At 45.2% G+C, this 21,559-nt stretch overlaps 1 protein-coding gene across 1 annotated transcript in view; it reads right to left on the bottom strand.

Annotated features, from left to right (window-relative positions):
• The window catches only part of cavin1 (caveolae associated protein 1), a 28,339-nt gene extending 8,155 nt beyond the window's left edge, over window positions 1–20,184 (bottom strand). The window contains 1 exon segment of the mRNA NM_001005049.1: window positions 19,580–20,184. Coding sequence (NP_001005049.1) covers window positions 19,580–20,017 — 438 coding nt within the window. The 5' untranslated portion in view covers window positions 20,018–20,184.
• Between the last annotated feature and the right edge of the window lie 1,375 nt (window positions 20,185–21,559).

The following is a 21,559-nucleotide window of genomic DNA, read 5'->3' as shown; positions in this document are numbered from 1 at the left end:
ACTGGTGCCTGCAGTTAGCGGAGGGAGTGGGCCTGGGGCAGTGGGGGCCCACTGGGTTTTTTCCTGGTGCCCTGTTGGCCCAGTTTGATTCTGAGCGGGCCCTTCATGTCAGGTTTCTTGTAGACCCACTTATCTTTGTTTTTGAACATATCATTGCTGAGGACAGTTATATTTTTTGGACAACAAAGATGCAGATAAATAAATAGAGTCATAAATATTAGTATAATATAGGGTCCCGGTGTAAGTGCCCTGCAAAAATGCAGTCTTCTGTGTTTTTAGGTGATTTTTGCTCATTTGTGCCAAAATACCTGAAATTCCTATTGATGATTGGAGATGAAAAACGAGATACAGTTCTGCAGACACTGGGCCCCACTGGGAAATGCCGGAAGTAGTTCAACTACAGCTTGATTGGGAAATTCTTAGCTACAAAGACGTAACAACCAGCAGCCGCTTTGGTAAGGACAGATTTACAGGGTTACGAGGGGACAGTGGGCCAGCTGCTTGTATCCGTCACAGCGCCGGGGCCCCAGTATAGGCAGCTGTCACACTGGGGGGCAAAAGCCATAACTTACATACAAAGAGTATAGCAGCCAAGGAAACATTCATTTTAATCAATGACGGCTTTGTATAACATAACTGGCACATTATTATACAACCCTAATAAAAGGGTCATGGTGTTATAGCGAGAGTTGCTATTAAATGAGGGAGTAAGGGATAAACTGTCGTACGTTTGCTACAGCAGCATAACAAGTTGGCGCTGGGCCCCCCTGCAAAAAACGATCTTCAGTGGGGTCCAGCGTAAAGCCACTAAGTGATCCTACCCTGTATCTCTCCCGCCCACTGCCCGTGTCCGGCCCGCCCACAGCCAGCCCCCTGCCTGCCCACAGCCCGCCCCCCGCCTGCCCACAGCCCGCCCCCGCCTGCCCATGTCCCTGCTCTCCATCTGCAGGAAGCAGAACCCGTAGTCCGGACCCCCCTGTTTCCCGGACCCCTCAGTGGGTCTGTTTCCTCTCTATTAATGCCACTGGTTTCCTACATGTCTAGTAACCCATAGCAACCAAACAGCAGGTACAGGGTCGGCCCAGACCCGATCTCCGCCAGAGCTCCCCCGGGCCACTCATCTCCCTCCCCCAACGTGCTGAAGGTAAGTTTAATTAGGGGAGGGCGGGGCCCCTGCAGGGGTTGCGGGGGCCACGGCAGCATTTTAAGAACACAGAGACCCAAGCAGCCCCCCCCCAGCCCAATAAATAGTGACTGTCTATGGCATCTTACAGCAGCCCCTCTGGCATTTGCCCGGACCCACAGATTGCCAGTCTGGACCTGCTACTAGGTGTGGGCAAACATGGGAAATTGAAAAGGCAATCATGTGATCCCAAGGAAACAGCAAGGCATGGTGGGTAATACATTGTGTAATTTGTAATTTGTACAGACAGAGGGCCCCGGTGAGTCTGGGCCATCTCCGAAGTCTTAAGACATTTCGGTTCCAGGCCCCATATGCTCCAGCATTTGATTGGCCCGTAGCTCATAACCAGGCCCCATATGCTCCAGCATTTGATTGGCCCGTAGCTCATAACCAGGCCCCATATGCTCCAGCATTTGATTGGCCGTAGCTCATAACCAGGCCCCATATGCTCCAGCATTTGATTGGCCCGTAGCTCATAACCAGGCCCCATATGCTCCAGCATTTGATTGGCCGTAGCTCATAACCAGGCCCCATATGCTCCAGCATTTGATTGGCCGTAGCTCATAACCAGGCCCCATATGCTCCAGCATTTGATTGGCCCGTAGCTCATAACCAGGCCCCATATGCTCCAGCATTTGATTGGCCTGTAGCTCATAACCAGGCCCCATATGCTCCAGCATTTGATTGGCCCATAGCTCATAACCAGGCCTCATATGCTCCAGCATTTGATTGGCCCATAGCTCATAACCAGGCCCCATATGCTCCAGCATTTGATTGGCCCGTAGCTCATAACAGGTTTATGAAACATGGTTGTAAGAGTTTCTCTCCTATGTTTACAGAGATATCCAGAAGAGTAAATAAGCTGTCAGTTCCAAATGTCACCCTAAGTGGCCTTCAAGTGGGGCCACCCTCCATCGCTGAGAGCCCACTCAGGGGGGGGGTCAGTAGGGGAACCACGGCAACAGCAGCTGGTTTTGTAATTAAACAACACAATCCTCAGCAAATATATATTAATATTAAGTTTATACTCGCTTCATCACCATTTTACAGTGCGCTCCATCCCTAGTGTGTCCATGTCTAACTCTGAATATAAGCACATCACAATACCGCAACATTATTAAGGAAACAATTTACTTCTCGTGAAGTGCTTGTTCCATACAAACAGTTTCAAGTGGGTTTTTAAGTGTTGCTAGGCAACAAAATATGATTTTACAGTCTAAATCATTCCTACACTGTGCTACTGGTTTTCTGCTGTCCATGGGCTCCATGGGCTAACTCATATTCCATGGGCTCCATAGGCTAACTCATATTCCATGGGCTCCATAGGCTAACTCATATTCCATGGGCTCCATAGACTTACTCATATTCCATGGGCTCCATAGGCTAACTCATATTCCATGGGCTCCATGGGCTAACTCATATTCCATGGGCTCCATAGGCTAACTCATATTCCATGGGCTCCATGGGCTAACTCATATTCCATGGGCTCCATAGGCTAACTCATATTCCATGGGCTCCATAGGCTAACTCATATTCCATGGGCTCCATGGGCTAACTCATATTCTATGGGCTCCATGGGCTAACTCATATTCCATGGGCTCCATAGGCTAACTCATATTCCATGGGCTCCATAGGCTAACTCATATTCCATGGGCTCCATAGGCTAACTCATATTCCATGGGCTCCATAGGCTAACTCATATTCCATGGGCTCCATAGGCTAACTCATATTCCATGGGCTAACTCATATTCCATGTGCTCCATAGGCTAACTCATATTCCATGGGCTAACTCCTATTCCATGTGCTCCATAGGCTAACTCATATTCCATGGGCTCCATGGGCTAACTCATATTCCATGGGCTCCATAGGCTAACTCATATTCCATGGGCTCCATAGGCTAACTCATATTCCATGGGCTCCATAGGCTAACTCATATTCCATGGGCTAACTCATATTCCATGTGCTCCATAGGCTAACTCATATTCCATGGGCTCCATGGACTAACTCATATTCCATGGGCTCCATAGGCTAACTCATATTCCATGGGCTCCATAGGCTAACTCATATTCCATGGGCTCCATAGGCTAACTCATATTCCATGGGCTCCATGGGCTAACTCATATTCCATGGGCTCCATAGGCTAACTCATATTCCATGGGCTCCATAGGCTAACTCATATTCCATGGGCTCCATAGGCTAACTCATATTCCATGGGCTCCATGGGCTAACTCATATTCCATGGGCTCCATAGGATAACTCATATTCCATGGGCTCCATGGGCTAACTCATATTCCATGGGCTCCATAGGCTAACTCATATTCCATGGGCTCCATAGGCTAACTCATATTCCATGGGCTCCATGGGCTAACTCATATTCCATGGGCTCCATGGGCTAACTCATATTCCATGAACTCCATGGGCTAACTCATATTCCATGGGCTCCATAGGCTAACTCATATTCCATGAACTCCATGGGCTAACTCATATCTCCACATCCCATGGTTGCAAGTAAGATGGGCTTTTGTCAAAGGTTAGGAGAAGTGATACTGTGGCATAGATAGTCCCGTAAATGGAAAAGATCCCCCCTAAGGCACCTTCTTTTGGAGGTATTTTGAAAGTTGGACTCATTATGACCAAGGACAAGTATAGTGATCCTCTCATCCATTGGCTTCTTTGTAACTGTGATGGGCAGCCCATGTCTAGCTGGGCAATAGTCCTATAACTCTGAGCCAACCTTACTTGTTGACTTGTGCGTTTGTAGCTTCACTGCAACTTTGTTGTGAACTTGTGAGTAGCCAAGTCAACATATGAAGAACCAACATCTGGCTTTAGTAGAAGACAATAGTGCAGTCAAATCTAGTTTTCTCATAACTGGCCCAGCAAGCTTGATCCCTTCATCAACTGCTTAGGGCCCCCTAGGAGGGCAATCCAATCACATTGCCCTTACTTTTTTACCTTTGTGTACTAAGAGGTGGGTGGTTTTAAGCCAATATTGAATTGTTTGTCTATACAAAATTCTGCTCTAGTGTCATACGACTTGTGTGTTTGCATGTGAACACTCGGCACAGAGGGAGCATTACAGCTCTACAGCCCAGGGTTAGATTGGGGTGTCCAGGGCCCACCAGCACTGCCACCTGGTGACCCCCCCACCCCAGTCACCATGTCAAACCCCCTTCCCCCCATATTTACTCCTTGCTGCACCTGCAGTTGGTGGAGGAATCGGGCCTGGATGAGGGGCCGGGGGGCCCATTAGTGCTAGGGCCCACCAGGTTTTTTCCCAATGCCCTGCTGGCCCAGTCCGACCCTGCTATAGTCAGATAAGCTATGGAATACATGTTTCAACAGTATCTGTGAGAAACCATGGCTAGTAGTTAGGCAGGTTATATATAGAGGCATTAAGGTTGAACTTGAATGGACATGTGTCTTTTTTCAACCTAACTTACTATGTTACTATGACTGTATTTGAATGTCTATACATCAGTGTAGGTCCTGACTGAGATTCCAAATAGACCTTGGTATTTCAAGTAGTCCCCCACCGGCCCAATAAATAGTGATTGTCTATGGCACTTTACAGCCCCCTCCGGCTAGAGATTGCCAGTCTGGGTTGGCATCAGAGTTCAGCAGTGGGTAACGCTCAGAGGATCCGGCTGCTGTTTTGTCGAGTTATCGCTAGGTGCCCTGCCCAGCAACATCTAGAACATAAAATCTGTTTTTGCAATTAGGATCTAAAGGGGAAAACAGGAGAACAATGGTGGGAGCTGGGGAGGGGGGAGCCGCTAAACAATGAGCACAAATAGTTATGGGAAAGCCACGGTTCCTACAGGCTCATTACTGATAGTAACTGCTGAACAACAGGACTGAAATATTTGTAAGCGGAGGAGGAAAGTCCGTAATGGAGCCACAGGGACCTATATACACGGGCGAGTTGTTGTAAAGATAAGTGTCCTGTGTGCCGAAATGACCGACACTAACAAATAAGCTGATGTGCAACACTATCCACAGGCACTCGGGTCCCAGAGGCACAAATGCCAGTTATTCCTGTAGCGACAGTTGCTCTGTGACAGACTTTAGTAAATCTCCACAAGCAGTAATCACTGAAACTTCCCCTGAGCAATGTGTCAATAACTGTATCAATGAATAATACAAATAAATATATCAATAAATGTATTAATAATGTATCAACGAATGTATCAATGAATGTACAAATAAAGATATCAATACATGTATTAATTATGTATCAATGAATGTATCAATGACTGTACAAATAAATATATCAATACATGTATTAATAATGTGTCAATAACTGTATCAATGAATAATACAAATAAATATATCAATAAATGTATTAATAATGTATCAATGAATGTATCAATGAATGTACAAATAAATATATCAATAAATGTATTAATAATGTATCAATGAATGTATCAATGAATGTACAAATAAATATATCAATAAATGTATTAATAATGTGTCAATAACTGTATCAATGAATGTACAAATAAATATATCAATAAATGTATTAATAATGTATCAATGAATGTACAAATAAATATATCAATACATGTATTAATAATGTATCAATGAATGTATCAATGACTGTACAAATAAATATATCAATAAATGTATTAATAATGTATCAATGAATGTATCAATGAATGTACAAATAAATATATCAATAAATGTATTAATAATGTATCAATGAATGTACAAATAAATATATAAAGATATCAATACATGTATTAATAATGTATCAATGAATGGTTTAATGAATATATCAATTAATGTATCAATGACTGTATCAATAAACGCATCAATGAATGTACAAATGAATGTATCAATAAATGTACCAATGAATGTATCAATAGATGTATACATTTGTAAACTTTAGACCCTATTTCCAATGCTTACTCAGCCCCACCCGGTGAGCTATTATTCCTTATATACCCACTCCAGACAGTGGAAAAACTCCCTGGGCCCCCAATGCAAAACAACCTTCAGAGGGGCCCGGCAACACAGCTTGCCCCACCCAGCTACCCACCCGCTTGTACTGTGTTAGGTAGGAGAGCCCGTTGGGTCTGCCAGCCCAGTCCTATCCAGTGGGGTCTGCCAGCCCAGTCCTATCCCGTGGGGTCTGCCAGCCCAGTCCTATCCCGTGGGGTCTGCCAGCCCAGTCCTATCCCATGGGGTCTGCCAGCCCAGTCCTATCCCATGGGGTCTGCCAGCCCAGTCCTATCCCATGGGGTCTGCCAGCCCAGTCCTATCCCATGGGGTCTGCCAGCCCAGTCCTATCCCATGGGGTCTGCCAGCCCAGTCCTATCCCGTGGGGTCTGCCAGCCCAGTCCTATCCCATGGGGTCTGCCAGCCCAGTCCTATCCCATGGGGTCTGCCAGCCCAGTCCTATCCCGTGGGGTCTGCCAGCCCAGTCCTATCCCATGGGGTCTGCCAGCCCAGTCCTATCCCGTGGGGTCTGCCAGCCCAGTCCTATCCCGTGGGGTCTGCCAGCCCAGTCCTATCCCGTGGGGTCTGCCAGCCCAGTCCTGATAGATATTTCTATACATCCCCCCCAATAGACCAAGTCTGCCATTCTTCATCCAGGTGGGCCTAATTGTTCATCATAGATACCAGGGGCAGAACCAACCTGGGCCGGAGCCCCATCCCTGCCAGTTCTTGCTGCCCAAGAGCTTTCAGTTAGTAGAACGGCTGAGAAAGGGGGTATTTCTATATCTATAGAGCAAGCAGACCCTGCGGCCCCCCCGTCCTCTGCCCCCCGGTTGGGTTGGCTTCCTCTATAGTTATACCAATGACAGATACTTATTATAGGTGCCTGTGATTGGCCGAACCCTCGGCTAAACACAAAAATCAGGATACAGAAGGGTTAAAGACAACCGCCCATTTACTAAACAATTTTCAGATAAATTCGTATTTCTTTCTCAATTTCTGGATTTCTGTTTGTATTTAAGAAGATCTGCTTTTGTTTTGTCGTTGTATTATTTTTCTGTGTTGTTTTTCAATTAAAAAAAACCCGGCAGATTTAACAAAATATGAGTTTAGGGCTTAATACATAAATACCCACCCACGTTCTATTCATTCCTATGGGATTTTAAGAAGCGTATTTACCAGTTGGCGAGCTCGAACTTTCCCCTGTTCATAAATACCCTTCTATACGAATCCCATAGGCAGGAATAGAACGTGGGGGGGTATTTATGTATTAAGCCCTAAACTCACATTGGGATAAATCTGCCCCCTTTGACTTTAGGAAACCCTAAACCCTGTCAGTCTGTCACTGTTGTTAGTGAGCGTCGGGGTTATAGACAGACACGACTGTCTCTGGTGAGAGACCACCTTCAGGCTACGCTCTGCGTGAGTCACTCGGTTCTATTCCCTCCGTAGTAACTGTTGCCATAGCACATTTCCACCAATGTAAACTCCCTCGTCACTTCGCACACACTCACAACCAGAAGGGATTATAGCATTTTTTCTAGCCGCATTCTTATCTTACGTTGGTTAGAGCGCATCTTACATACCGCTGCCTGTTATTTTTACTCCACAAATACACTGTATATAGGGAGCATAGTCAGGCTATTAAAGGGGAACTGCACCCAAACACAACTTTGCAATATACATCAATTAAACAATATGCAGCCTTTTCATGATTGTAATGTAATAATCTGGTTTGGAACAATTCCCTAAGCCCCTCCCCCTGTTCCATAAGCCCCACCCCCTGTTCCCTAAGCCTCACCCCCTGTTCCCCTGCTGATCTGGCTGACTACTTTCTGACTCAAATAAAATGTAACAGTAAATGTGTTTTAGTCCCTCCTCCCAATCCCACAATTCCCTGCTGCACACGTGATGTCAATAAGGAAAGGAACATCCCAGTGCAATGCATTGTGGGTTATGTAGTTCCTGAATGCTGTCTGTAAGCTGGGGAGAAGTTGTTACAATGTGTAACATCAGTGTTTCAGTCCCTCCTCCCCTGCCAGGATTACAAATGATGCAGAAAGAGAAGAACAGTTTTGCAGCTGGATTTCAGCATATAAAAATGGGATTTATTCCTACTGTTTGAAGGAACAGATTACAGGGATAGGGATATTAGGGGTTTTTGTGTTGCGTGGGGCTCTTTAAACAATTTTGGTTCCGAAGCTGGAGTTCCCCTTTAAAAGCCACACCAATAAATTTCCCTCTGCAACTTGATCCCAACTAAGATATAATTACCCCTTATTGGGGCAGAACAGCCCTATTGGGTTTATTTAATGGTTAAATGATTCCCTTTTCTCTGTAATAATAAAACAGTACCTGTACTTGATCCCAACTAAGATATAATTACCCCTTATTGGGGCAGAACAGCCCTATTGGGTTTATTTAATGGTTAAATGATTCCCTTTTCTCTGTAATAATAAAACAGTACCTGTACTTGATCCCAACTAAGATATAATTACCCCTTATTGGGGGCAGAACAGCCCTATTGTGTTTAATTAATGTTTAATTAACAGGGAAAGATCCCTTATCCGGAATACCCTTGGTCCCGAGCATTCTGGATAATGGGTCCTATACCTGTATTTTCTCATACACACATAGCAGTGCAGATATGTTTCTCCGGGACAGGGCACCCGTTGAGTTAATTAATGTTGGCAGATTTGGGTGCCCCCCTAGAGGTGCCCTAAGGACAGGGGTATGTTCAGCTACCCCGGGGGTGTCAGTGAATGACAGATGAACAGGCAAATTGCGGCCTGACGGGATGGAGTAGCCCTGGGAAAGCTGCTTCCCGTAGGCTGGAGAAACGATGGGACCTTTCGTGCCTGGAACATGAATCACAGAGCTAAATATGGGCTCCAACTCCTGCCAAGTGAACGCCAATTTAGTGTCTGCTTACAGCCCGCAGCACGGAGCAAAGGAGGGTGCATAACAGCTCCCTATGGTCTGAGGCATTCTAAGGGTGAAGACACACAGAGCTACTAGTAGCAGCTACTTGTCACAGCTACAGAAACAGACAATGCTGATCATTTACTGATAACTGTCTCTACGTGTGTTTAGCAGAGGCAATTCTCAGTATTGTCTATGGCAGGGGATTTTCTGGGGTTTAGTAGCTGTGACAAGTAGCTGCTACTAAGTAGCTCCGTGTGTCTTCAGCCTAAAGCAAGTCACCTGAGAAAATTGCTGCCAGCTTGTTTGGGACCAAGGGTATTCCGGATAAGGGGTCTTTCCGTAATTTGGATCTCCATACCTTAAGTCTACTAAAAAATCAATAAAACATTAATTAAACCCAATAGGATTGTTTTGCATCCAATAAGGATTATTTATATCTTATTTGGGATCAATTACAGGTACTGTTTTATTATTACAGAGAAAAAGCAAATCAGTTTTAAAATTCTAAATTATTTGATTAAAATGGGAGACGGGCTTTCCGTAATTCGGAGCTTTCTGGATAATGGGTTTCCGGATAAGGGATCCCCTACCTGTATATGAATAGGAGAGGGACTGAATAGAAAAGAAAGTTACACAAAGTAACAATAATAAAACTGGAGCCTCACAGAGCAATAGCATTGGTTGCCGGGGTCAGTGACCCCCATTTGAAAACTACAAAGAGTTGGAAAACAACGTTAAATAATTAAAAAACTATAACAAATAAATAACGAAGACCAGTTGAAAAGTTGCTTAGAATTGTCCATTCTATAACACAGTAAAAGTTAACTTAAAGAAGAACCATCCTTATAAGTGATTTTACTTGTCCTTTACAGCTCTTTTTTAGTGACAATAATCTTGCGATGGGAGAGAAACCCTGAATCATTAGCGAGATCGCTATTTAGTAAACCTGTCCCTTCGTGGAACCAGATATAGAAGTTGTTGGTGTTACTGGTCCTTTAGCTCCTCGGCCATTGCCTCAGGGTTGTGCCGCTCTGTCTCTGCCAGGCAGTGTTTACTCCCCCGGGGTATGAGATTCCTGTCCCTCTGCGCGGTACAAATGTCTGCCCAGTCAATAAGCGCCAGTCATTTATGCCACATGATCCCCCTGCCCTTTTAATCTCCGTGCAGGAAGTTATTCACCATCTTGGCTTGTGAGTCTTTGCCTGTATGTACCCCTCTGCCCGGCTTGCGGGGCTCATTTACTGGCACATTTGCCCCAGTGAAGTAGCACGTGGCAACTGAGCAGCAGAGCTTTATTCTGTATAGTGGCTGCTACCCCAGGGGCCCCCATGCCCCATTTAGGGCCCCCACCACCCGCTCACCCACCACCAGCCCCTCCTACCCCTGCCTGCACCTTATGCTTATTTTTGGCATCATCGGGGAAATAAGGGCAATGGGGAAGCATCAGGGGAGGGCAGGAAGGCAGCGATTGGATCTGGGTTGGTGCAGTCCGACCCTGATTAGGCATAAATCTCTGATTTGTTGGGGCTTAGGACTATAGAGAATTGGACCTAAATTTGCCCATACATGGGCATGGCTGATCGGCTGATTGGCCAATCATTTGGCCCTAGGGTCAAAGGTTGGTCTCTATAACGTTGGCTCTAGGGCCAAATGAATGGATCGCTCAGTATTGCCTACCTAATGTATGGCCAGCTTTAGTCTAAAGGTGGAGGGGAGGGCAATGGGGAAGCGTCAGGGGAGGGCAGGAAGGCAGGGATTGGATCTGGGTTGGTGCAGTCCGACCCGGATTGGGCATAAATCTCTGATTTGTTGTGGCTTAGGGGTATAAAGAGAATTGGATCTAAATTTGCTCATACATGGGCACGGCTTATCGTCTTATACAATCATTTGGCTCTAGGGTCAAAGGTTGGTTTCCATAACGTTGGCTCTAGGGCCAAATGAATGGATCACTCGATATTGCCCACCTTAGGTCATTTGTTGGATCTAATAATGTACGGCCAGCTTTAGTCTAAAGGTGGCCATACACGGGCCGATTCTAGCTGCTGGTATTGGTCCCTCAGACTGATTCGGCAGCTATGGGCACTACCGACGGGCCTGTCCGACCAATATCTGGCCTGAAATCGGGCAGATCTTGATCAGGCAGGTTTAAAACTTAGTCAGATTGGGGCCAAATGATCGAATTAGAACAAGCCAATGCGGTCCCCCAACTGACGGACGCCTATACCTGTCATTCTAATTCGATCATTTGGCCCCAGGGCCAAACGACCAAATTAACCCGATATCGCCCACCCGTAGGGATCTTAGTGTGTATGGCCACCTTAAGTGTGAGAAGAGGGTCAAACTGGGCTGCCGGAGGGGGTATATTATAGGAGCTGACAGTAGAGGTCAGCTCCTATAAGTAGGGTTGTCACCTTCTGTCTATGGCAACTCCGTGCAGGGGGCGGGGTGGTAATAACATGGGAGGGGTCAGTGATATCAGGGGCAGGGTTATAACATAGAGATCCGTGATTGGCCACGACAGTCTAACAGACTTCTGCCCGGTTTTAAAAAAGGTATTCGGGTCATCCCTAGGAGGCCCAACCCGTGTGAGAAACAAGGTTTGCATAACGATTTAATTAGCCGACTCGCAATATAAATCAGTACAGAGCACATGTAAGCAAATAAGCCAATCCCGTTCCAAAAGCAGAAACAAGTTGAATCTTATCTGTGAGCGGCTTGCTAGCGTCTCATTGTCTAAGATGGAAATGTATGCCAGGTATGCGCCGTCTTGACACCCATTATAACAAGGAGCCATTGTGTTCTGCAACAAATGAGATTGAGCCTAAGGACTCGTTTACCTTATAGTTCCTGGGTTACCAGGACCCTTTCTAGAATTATCCACCATTATAGTTAAAAATATATGTTTCCAGAAGGACATGGGCCTCTCTACTTCCTAAGAGATACTAGCTCCTTCTACCAATGCCTGGTAGCTAGGGAAATTTGGATCCTAGCAACCACATAGCTGCTGAAATTCCAAACTAACTCAGAGGTGAACAACCCCTATAATCATTATGTCAACCTAAGAACAACAGAGCGGATTAGATAACAAACAGAAAGCAATGATGGATTATAATACAACTTACTTTTTTACCTCTCCAGCCTGATATCAAGTTTATACAGGTATGGTATCCGTGAGCCAGAAACCCGTTATCCAGAAAGCTCTGACTTACAGGAAGGCCATCTCCCATATCCCAACTAAGATATAATTACCCCTTATTGGGGCAGAACAGCCCTATTGGGTTTATTTCATGGTTAAATGATTCCCTTTTCTCTGTAATAATAAAACAGTACCTGTACTTGATCCCAACTAAGATATAATTACCCCTTATTGGGGCAGAACAGCCCTATTGGGTTTATTTCATGGTTAAATGATTCCCTTTTCTCTGTAATAATAAAACAGTACCTGTACTTGATCCCAACTAAGATATAATTACCCCTTATTGGGGCAGAACAGCCCTATTGGGTTTATTTAATGGTTAAATGATTCCCTTTTCTCTGTAATAATAAAACAGTACCTGTACTTGATCCCAACTAAGATATAATTACCCCTTATTGGGGCAGAACAGCCCTATTGGGTTTATTTAATGGTTAAATGATTCCCTTTTCTCTGTAATAATAAAACAGTACCTGTACTTGATCCCAACTAAGATATAATTACCCCTTATTGGGGGCAGAACAGCCCTATTGGGTTTATTTCATGGTTAAATGATTCCCTTTTCTCTGTAATAATAAAACAGTACCTGTACTTGATCCCAACTAAGATATAATTACCCCTTATTGGGGGCAGAACAGTCCTATTGGGTTTATTTAATGGTTAAATGATTCCCTTTTCTCTGTAATAATAAAACAGTACCTGTACTTGATCCCAACTAAGATATAATTACCCCTTATTGGGGCAGAACAGCCCTATTGGGTTTATTTAATGGTTAAATGATTCCCTTTTCTCTGTAATAATAAAACAGTACCTGTACTTGATCCCAACTAAGATATAATTACCCCTTATTGGGGGCAGAACAGCCCTATTGGGTTTATTTCATGGTTAAATGATTCCCTTTTCTCTGTAATAATAAAACAGTACCTGTACTTGATCCCAACTAAGATATAATTACCCCTTATTGGGGCAGAACAGCCCTATTGGGTTTAATTAGTGTTTCAATTATATTTTAGTAGACTTACGTATATACTTAATTATGGAGATCCAAATTACAGAAAGACCCCTTATCTGGAAACCCCCAGGGGTCCCACAAGGACCACTCATCCTACCTATACGGCCTATATGGTCAGGAGGGACTAACCCCCATAAGTAACAAAAGGCATTATGTTTGCCCAGTACGGATTGCACAGATTTCTGAGATTTTTATAGACACAAAGTAGCAGCAACAAAACATGAGTGAATTGTCTCCATTTCCTTCCCATGGTGCACACTGCGATCACCTGAAAACATTGCAGCCAATTAGACAATTGGGCTCATTATCCCAATAAAGCTGCAGCCAAAAAGTACTGTACCCACCCCCCCCCCCCCATATACACACACAAAGCAATGGCTAAAACTTTTCCCAGACCAGTTTTGTTACAAAAATAACAATCCAAATATGGCAAAAATGATCCTTGGCTCAGCATCGCGCTGTGACTAAAGTGGGAATCATTTAGAATATCCAGCAACAGTTCAACAGACTGAACTTTATTGCTCCTTTCCTCCATTTCTAGGAGAATGCCCTTTGTTTTATTTTATCGCTGCCAGAGATACCCTTGTCGTAGAGACCAAATATATTATATTTATCACGGCAAGTGTAAAGCACTAATACTGAGAGCGCATTGATGCCATTCCCAAAGGTATTTGTGCCCATACGTGCTTCTAACAACTTGTGGCAGAGCCAATGTGCCCACCCAGCCGGGTCTGATAAATAACATGAGAGAACATATTAGTGGCATAACTATTATTTATATATTATGATCTGTAAATATATATATATCCAAGTGGTGCCTTGGCTGTTCCATTACATGTTGGAAAACCTACACATTTCTGGGCAATATTGTGTCTAAATGGTGAAAATGCAAGACAATCAAGGGAACCTATGTGGGTCGGCATTGTGTACACAATTACACCCAGAAAAATCTCACCAGATGTAAAGTTCCTATTGAAATAATATGAAATAATACATCTCTGCCCTCAAGCACTAATAACTGGAAAACTGCTTTTGGGGCCCCCACCTTGATGCACCCTTTTCCCCCACATTTCCAATGTCCAATGTGTTGTGTTTGCGCAGTTGTGCTTGATACATCACAACTAATACAATTGTACCAGCATTTATTCCTTTGTTGAAGCTAAATGTTCTTGGTGGGGAAGGTGTCACTTTGCCCAATAAAACAGTATTATTGTATAAAGGTGGCCTTACACCAGGGCCCCCAACCTTTCTTACTCATGAGCCACAGTCAAATATAAAAAGACTTGGGGAGCAACACAAGCACCATAAAAGTTCATGGAGGAGCCAAATAAGGGCTGTGATTGGCTATTAGGGGCCTCTATGCACCCTATCAGCTTACAGGGGCTTTATTTGGTAGGAAATCTTGTTTTTATTCAACCAAAACTTGCCCCCAAGTCAGGAATTCAAAAATAACTCCCTGGTTTGGGGGCACTGAGAGCAACATCCAAGGGGTTGGGGAGCAACATGTTGCCCCTGAGCCACTGGTTGGGGGTCACTGCCCTACACTATAAGACCTTGACAAACAAGCAGATCTTGCCCCCAATATGTCAACCTAAGGTGGGCAGTATTGTTCTAATCCAATTCTTTGGCCCTATGGCCAAACAATGGAGCTGCAATGAAGGGAATAGGAGCCATTGGAGCGAGGACTCCAACAGAAAAATCAGATGGAAAAACAAGCGTGCCCGACGGGGCAGGAGGGTTCCCGTGGGAGGTCCCTGTACATAGGAAGGACCTGAATCAGCAGGGAAACCTGTCCATGTATGGCCACCATAAGTGGCCACCTTAGCTTTGGGCCCATGTCTGTTGCACCTATTGAAACAGCCAACTGGTGGAGCCCTGGAATTCCCTTCATGTCCAGGGTGGGGGTGGCCCCAGGGTTCCCTTGTGTCAATGAAAGTGTAAGGAGCGTGTTTAGACACACCACCTTTAATGGGCAGTGTCAATATGCGCAGGCCTTCCATCCATCTGAGCTCAGGGGCAATTCCAGTCATAAATAAGCCATGGCGGCTATGGGGGCATTTTACCTAAACAGTCAGGAAATCTGTTGGAATATATTTCACCTTTATGCAAAATGCACCAGAAAAAAATATTCCTATGAGTAGTGAAAGGCATATTCTTCCAGTTCACATGCATTAGTCCCCCCGGCACCACCCTTTCATATATGTAACGTAAAGATCGCGTGTTTCCCTCAGATTCAGCCACCGGTATATATATTCTTGCAGAAGGAACGTAGGGATCCCAACTGTATTGTTTTGGCTTTGTAACCTTCCAAATAGGCCCCAGATCTAGGCTTCTAGACTGGACCCAGACCATTGCAACCCTCTAGATGGGATTCTAGAGTAATCAAAACCTGCATTGCTGCCCTCCAGATACAGCAGGAACCGGCTTGCAACCCTCTAGCCCAGGGATCCCCAACACAAGGGGCATTTGCTGGTGTTTTGTGGGCAGTAAAATGCTTGGAATCGCCAACACAGTAACCAACTGCGCCCTCGAGGAACCTCTCAAGACCCCTCACTGGTTACAACAATAGTTATTATTCTGGATAATGAATAACAGATGCCATACCCAGGGCTACTATCAGGCAGGAATCACAGGGCCCAATAGTGCTAAGTTAGCAAGGCCCTCTTCCCAGGGAGCTCCAGTTATTAACCCACTGGTCATCTGGGCCAGTGGTTGCCAACAAGTACAATGGGGCCCCAATGGGAAAAAAAACCTGTTAACACATGACCCACCTGACCCTCCCAGCCACACCAATTATTCCAAAAACACAACCCACAATCCACCCAAAAACCAATAGGTTTACTGGTTAGCAGGGGGGTGGTGACAAAAGGGGCGGTCTGTGATGTAATATGGTTAATGATGTAAGGCGGCAGGGTTATGATGTCACAAACATCCTGAGGAGGCTCAGGAAAGAGAATAAGGAAAAGAAAGGGTAAATTTCATCCAGGTTCTGGGCAAAATGGGGGATTAAGGGGAAGGATCGGGGGCATAAGGAGGTGGGGCAGGGGCTGATCTGTAGGGTATTACAAATTGCTTGTAAATTTACCCCCCCCCCCCAATGACTGCCATACCTGTATAAGGAAATCTGGACAGCACTGAAAAATGATATAATGCAGCATTAGTGTGAATAATAATAATAAGAGACTATTACACCCATCAGTAGCAGAAATGAAATATCTGATTAAAGTCACACTGAGCTGTAAATGTGTTGTGTATTTACAGGCAAAACCGAAAAAATGCAGCTAATCTACAAGGTCTCAGGCAGGTCTCTGACTCCTTTCAACATGAGCGACTGTTTGTCAGTGAGTTACTGAGGATCGTGACCCCCGAGACCCCCGGGTGAGTGGGTCAGAATGTGCCCTGCCATTGCCAGAAGGCAGCTCCCTGCCCCACCCTGATATGTACTGGGAAAGAATGAAGGAACACGTCCAAGAGAAAAAAGCATAATATCTATCATTCCTTCACACTTAGGGCACCAGAGTGCAACATATCTGGCAAAAGAGTGAGAGGAATCAGGGCAAATGGGCAAATGGGCAAAAGGGGCAATTGCCCAGGTCCCACCGTCAGGATTTTATCTGATCTAACTGGCAGCTCATTTTAACCAGCTGGAAAAGCTGCAACATAACCAGTTGTTTTATTATAACAAATGTTCCTAAAGGGATTTATTTCGAATAAAACCTGCCATTTGTGATTACAGTTTTTTCTTTTCCCACCACCGTTGGCACAGGTTGGCACAGCTGGGCCTCATGTCTATTTCAGTAAGCACAGACTTTTTGCATTATGGTGTTCAAGTTTCCCTAGTTCTATAGGAAATTTAGTGGAGCGGTTGAGGGGCCCACCAGTAAGACAAGGGAAAGGACCCTGGGCCCACTGGTACCCAAAGAGCTAAAGGTACCCATAGCTCAAACATGTGCCAGACATGCTACTGTCGGACTGGGGTGTCCCCACAGGGGCCCCCCATCCCAGTCGTTACCCCCTCTGAGCTGGATGATGATGATGGAGGAGCCACACCCCACTGCATTGCAGCCACATTGACAGCGGGTGATGGGAGCACCTACGGTCCCAGGCAGGGATTGGGTTTGGGTCAGCAGAACCCACAAGGGCTGGGGCCCACCAGGTCCTCCCAGTGTCCCCCCAGCCCAGTCTGACTCAATATTATCGCTGTCTCAGATCCATAAAGCGCCAATATACTCCGTATCACTGTGCAAAGGTGTATTCACCAACTTTTCCAAATAGAAATACTAATGCAAATAGATATCTTGCTTCTTTCTTGATGGGAATGTGCATCTCACAGCTTTTTCCCCTTATTTGTCCTGAAACTTTATTCACTGGAGGCACAGAGCCAACTGCAAAGCTCGGATTATATTCAGAGCGGCGATAGGGTTGGCAGCCCTACGGGGGATGTATGGGATGAAATATTCCTGCGTATTAACCATATAGTAGATATACTAGCAGGAGAAATCAATGATATAACTAGAGACCCCCTTCTCCCCACTTACTGCCCCATACAGGCACTGGGGGCCCCAGTAACAGCAGGTCCCTGTGACATTTCATCCCCAGCACCCCTAATGGTTACGCCACTGGACAAAAAGTACAAAAAGTGTCTGATGCTGTTTCTGCAACAGTCAGTGGCATAACTAGATACTACTGGGCCCCACAGCAAATTCAATTTGCTCCCCTATAGTTGACCAATTCTATAAAGATGTATCAAAATTGCTCTATAATTAGGGCCTTATTGTGCCCCCCACACTCCTGGGACCCCCTGCAACCGCAGGGTCTGCTTCCTCTGTAGCTACGCCCCTGTCCCTGCCTTAACTTTGATTTTGACCAGTGGCGTAACAGTATAGGAACGCTGTTGCGGGGGGGTCTGGACTGCGGAGTCTGCTTCTTCCATTTTACATATAAATCCCGCTCTACACCAGCTCCAAGGTAGGAGTGGGGATTTATATGCGGGTGAGTGTGGGGTACGTGTATCAGGGCGGAGGATGGACCCGTCAGGGCAGGGGCCCTTGGTAAGTTTGCTAATCTGTGCCGGGTCCCTTTGAAGAATTTTTTTGCAGGGGGGCCCAGAGCTGAGTATTTACGCCACTGTTGATTGTTTACGCCACTGATGTTCTGCTTCATAGCAGGGAACAGTAGGGAATGTTCCTATTTGTGCAGTGTAGTGCCATTACTAACAGGACAGCTATGAATTTTCTGGTTAAGGGGAGCCATAATAACCTTTGCTAAAGTTTGTTACTGTCCGAATAAAATGCGTGTCAGCCACACTACAAAATATTACCCAGCAGCCCCTTGGGTGTTGTTGCTCCCAGTGGCCCAAAAGCAAATTATTTTTTAATTTTTGGCAAGTTTTGGCTACATAAACCAAACAGAGCCTCCTGTAGGTTCTACCAAATAGCCAATCACAGCCCTTATTTGGCACCCCGGGCACTTTTTCACCCCAACTCTTTTTTCAACTGGAAGTGGCTCTTGGTTGAAAAAAATTTTGGGCCCCTTGCGCTAGTAGCGAGCCCCATAGTGGCTTTCTTGCAGTTGTTTATGTATTTAATAACTGTATTTGTGACTTTCTCATTGTTTTTCCAGCCAAAAGCAACGCACTCCTGCTGTGAGTAGCTGGCACATTTGCCCTGCTTCAATTGGCTGGTTTGGCACGAGCCAGTAAGAGTGCTTGGATGAGGACGCACACTAATAAATTATTATTATTATTATTGCATTGCCATTTTGTTCCCACCTATCACTACCAAATCTTGCATGAAATCTCAAAGCAAAATTGGTAGCCCCCCCAGCCAGCAGGTGCAATGCAACATGGGAAAGTCCATTGCGGAGATGTCTCTGTGTTACTGCATTCTTCTTTATGTATAAAACGGCTGGTATTCAGCATCAACAAAGGGAAGGTACCAGTGTAAATAAGCTATTCAGAATAGTGGGAGGTGTAGTTCACAAAAGCCAGAGACCCAGCAGCTAAAGCTTTTTTTTTCATGCAGTCAGATTGGTGTGTGCGTGGGAGGATGACAGTCTGGCAAGATAAACCCTGAATGGCAAATATAATGTTAGGCATCTATGAATGTGCTTAAGTGCTAAGCTTAGCTGCCTGGGGATATCAACCATCACTTGCTGACAGCTGCAGTCCAGAAAGACCAAATAATTCATTCCATGGTCCCGTTCTGATCAGTAGTAACACAAAAACTAGACTTTGAACTATAAAACATATTAAATTGAGTGAAGCTGTAGATTAGAGCACCCATGGAGGTGGGACAGGAGAAGAAGACCCAACTAGTGAACGTACCTGGTAGATCATGACTTTGAAGTTCCTGCGTCTCAGAAGCTCAGACTCGTTGGACTCCAGCTTTTTGATTTGTGCCGCCTGTTTCTCCAGGTTGTGCCTGACCGTCTTCACGTTGACGCTCACCTTCCTCACCTTCTCGAGCATCTTGCTGGCTGTGTTGCTGGTGGTGGCATGGGATTTGCTCAGCTTGGCAAGTTCTCCTTGGATGCTGCCAACCACATTCTCCATCTCCTGCTGCCTCTCTTCCAACTGGGTCTGGGTTAGCTGAATCTGGTCCACTGCACCTATAATCTTGTCAAGAAGGCTTAGCACCATTACCCCATTGATCTGGTCTGCTTTGATGGGTTCGCTGGGCTCGCTGGTGTCATCGACGGTCTCTTCCGGAGGGGTCTCCGGGGTGGTGGGTTGCTCGATAATCTGTAGGGTTGTGTCCGCCATGCTGTCAGGCTTTCCGCAGGGGTTATGCCTTGCTTGTATTCAAGCTGTAAATGGAGAAGGGAAGAAAAACAAGTGGTGAGGGATCCAGCAGACACTTTGATAAGGCGAGTTACTGGGATCCTGGCCAGAAATAGCGAGCATGGGATGTGTGTGTGACAGAGAGGGAGAGACTCTGTGCAGGAAAGTTGTGCTCCGCATAACTGTACTAGAAGGGCTGGACCTAGGGGAGGGGGGGCCGAATATTCCCTGTATTCCTATCACTGGATAACTCCACCCTGGCTATATTGGAGAAGCTTGGAGCTAACCCCACCTCTCCCTCCTCTCTCCCCGACATGATTAAAATAGTTATAAGGGAGGTGACTTCTCCCCTTGCATGCAAGCACAGGCTGTGGAATGTACCAGCAGAGGGAGAGTGGCCACAAGCCAGCCTTGTACTCACACAGGGGATCCCGTTAACCCAAAAACACAAAGACACTGGAGATTTTATTATTATTATTTATTTATAAAGCGCCAACATACCCCGCAGCGCTGTACAATAAGTGGGTTACATACATTGGACATACAGAGTAACATATAAAGCAATCAATAGCCGATACAAGAGGTGAAGAGGGCCCTGCCCAAAAGAGCTTACACTCGATTGCATTGCAAAATCATTGCACCTCCGAGCCTAATGTTTCAAGGACAAGTCAACCCCCCCAAAATAACTTTTTGCCCAATAAAACATAATTCTAAGCAACTTTCCAATATAAATGTATTATAAAGGGATGTATAAATGTAATTGCTATTGTGACTTTTAAACAACGTTGCAAAGGTCGGTCTCCTCCAGCGCGTCAGGTCTGTCAGGGTTACATTGTTTCAGAGAATAGAAAAGGACAGACGCTATTTCTAATAGCAATTATATATACAAATATCTCAAAACTTTACAAATGTGTAATTAATGTATATCGCAAAGCTGCATAGAATGATGTTTTCTTTAATTAGGCAAAAATATTTTTTGGGGTTGACTTGTCCTTTAAACAGTTCTTAGAAAACCACCGATGGGATAGTATTTGGCACAAACAGTTACATTTTTCTATCCGTTATGTTACAGATAATTGTTTGTTGCTAATTAAACAGCAGCAATAGTGGTAAATGTTCTTAATTTGGTGCCGGGTTTTTTTTATTTTTTATTGCCATCAGTAGGGGCAAAAGGTTTGCCGACCTTTGCTCCTGTTCCAGCCCGGTTGGTCGGTATGCGTTCTATATATAACAGACGGCAAATGAATTGTATTTTTGGCCCCCTGTTGCTCAGTGTGGCACCGGCAGGGTAGATCTGTGTGCTTCAGTGTAAGTTGCCCCCTCTGTAATTGGGATTCATTATGAGAAACTGTTTCCATAGGAATATGACGGGCAGAGCAATAATGGTAACTATGACAGTGGGGGGTTTGTTAGGGGGGTGAAAGAGCTGCGCTGTGTCTCTGTGTCTCTGTGCCCAACTCTTTTTGTGTGGGACAGTGGCATCTCCATTGTTGCCCGCACCGCGTGGGCAAAGTACTACATTCC

This window comes from Xenopus tropicalis, chromosome 10 (assembly GCF_000004195.4).
Source record: "Xenopus tropicalis strain Nigerian chromosome 10, UCB_Xtro_10.0, whole genome shotgun sequence".
Classification (NCBI taxonomy): Eukaryota; Metazoa; Chordata; class Amphibia; order Anura; family Pipidae; genus Xenopus; species Xenopus tropicalis.
Note: the sequence above shows the minus strand (reverse complement) of the source record. Positions and strands in the feature narration are given on the sequence as shown.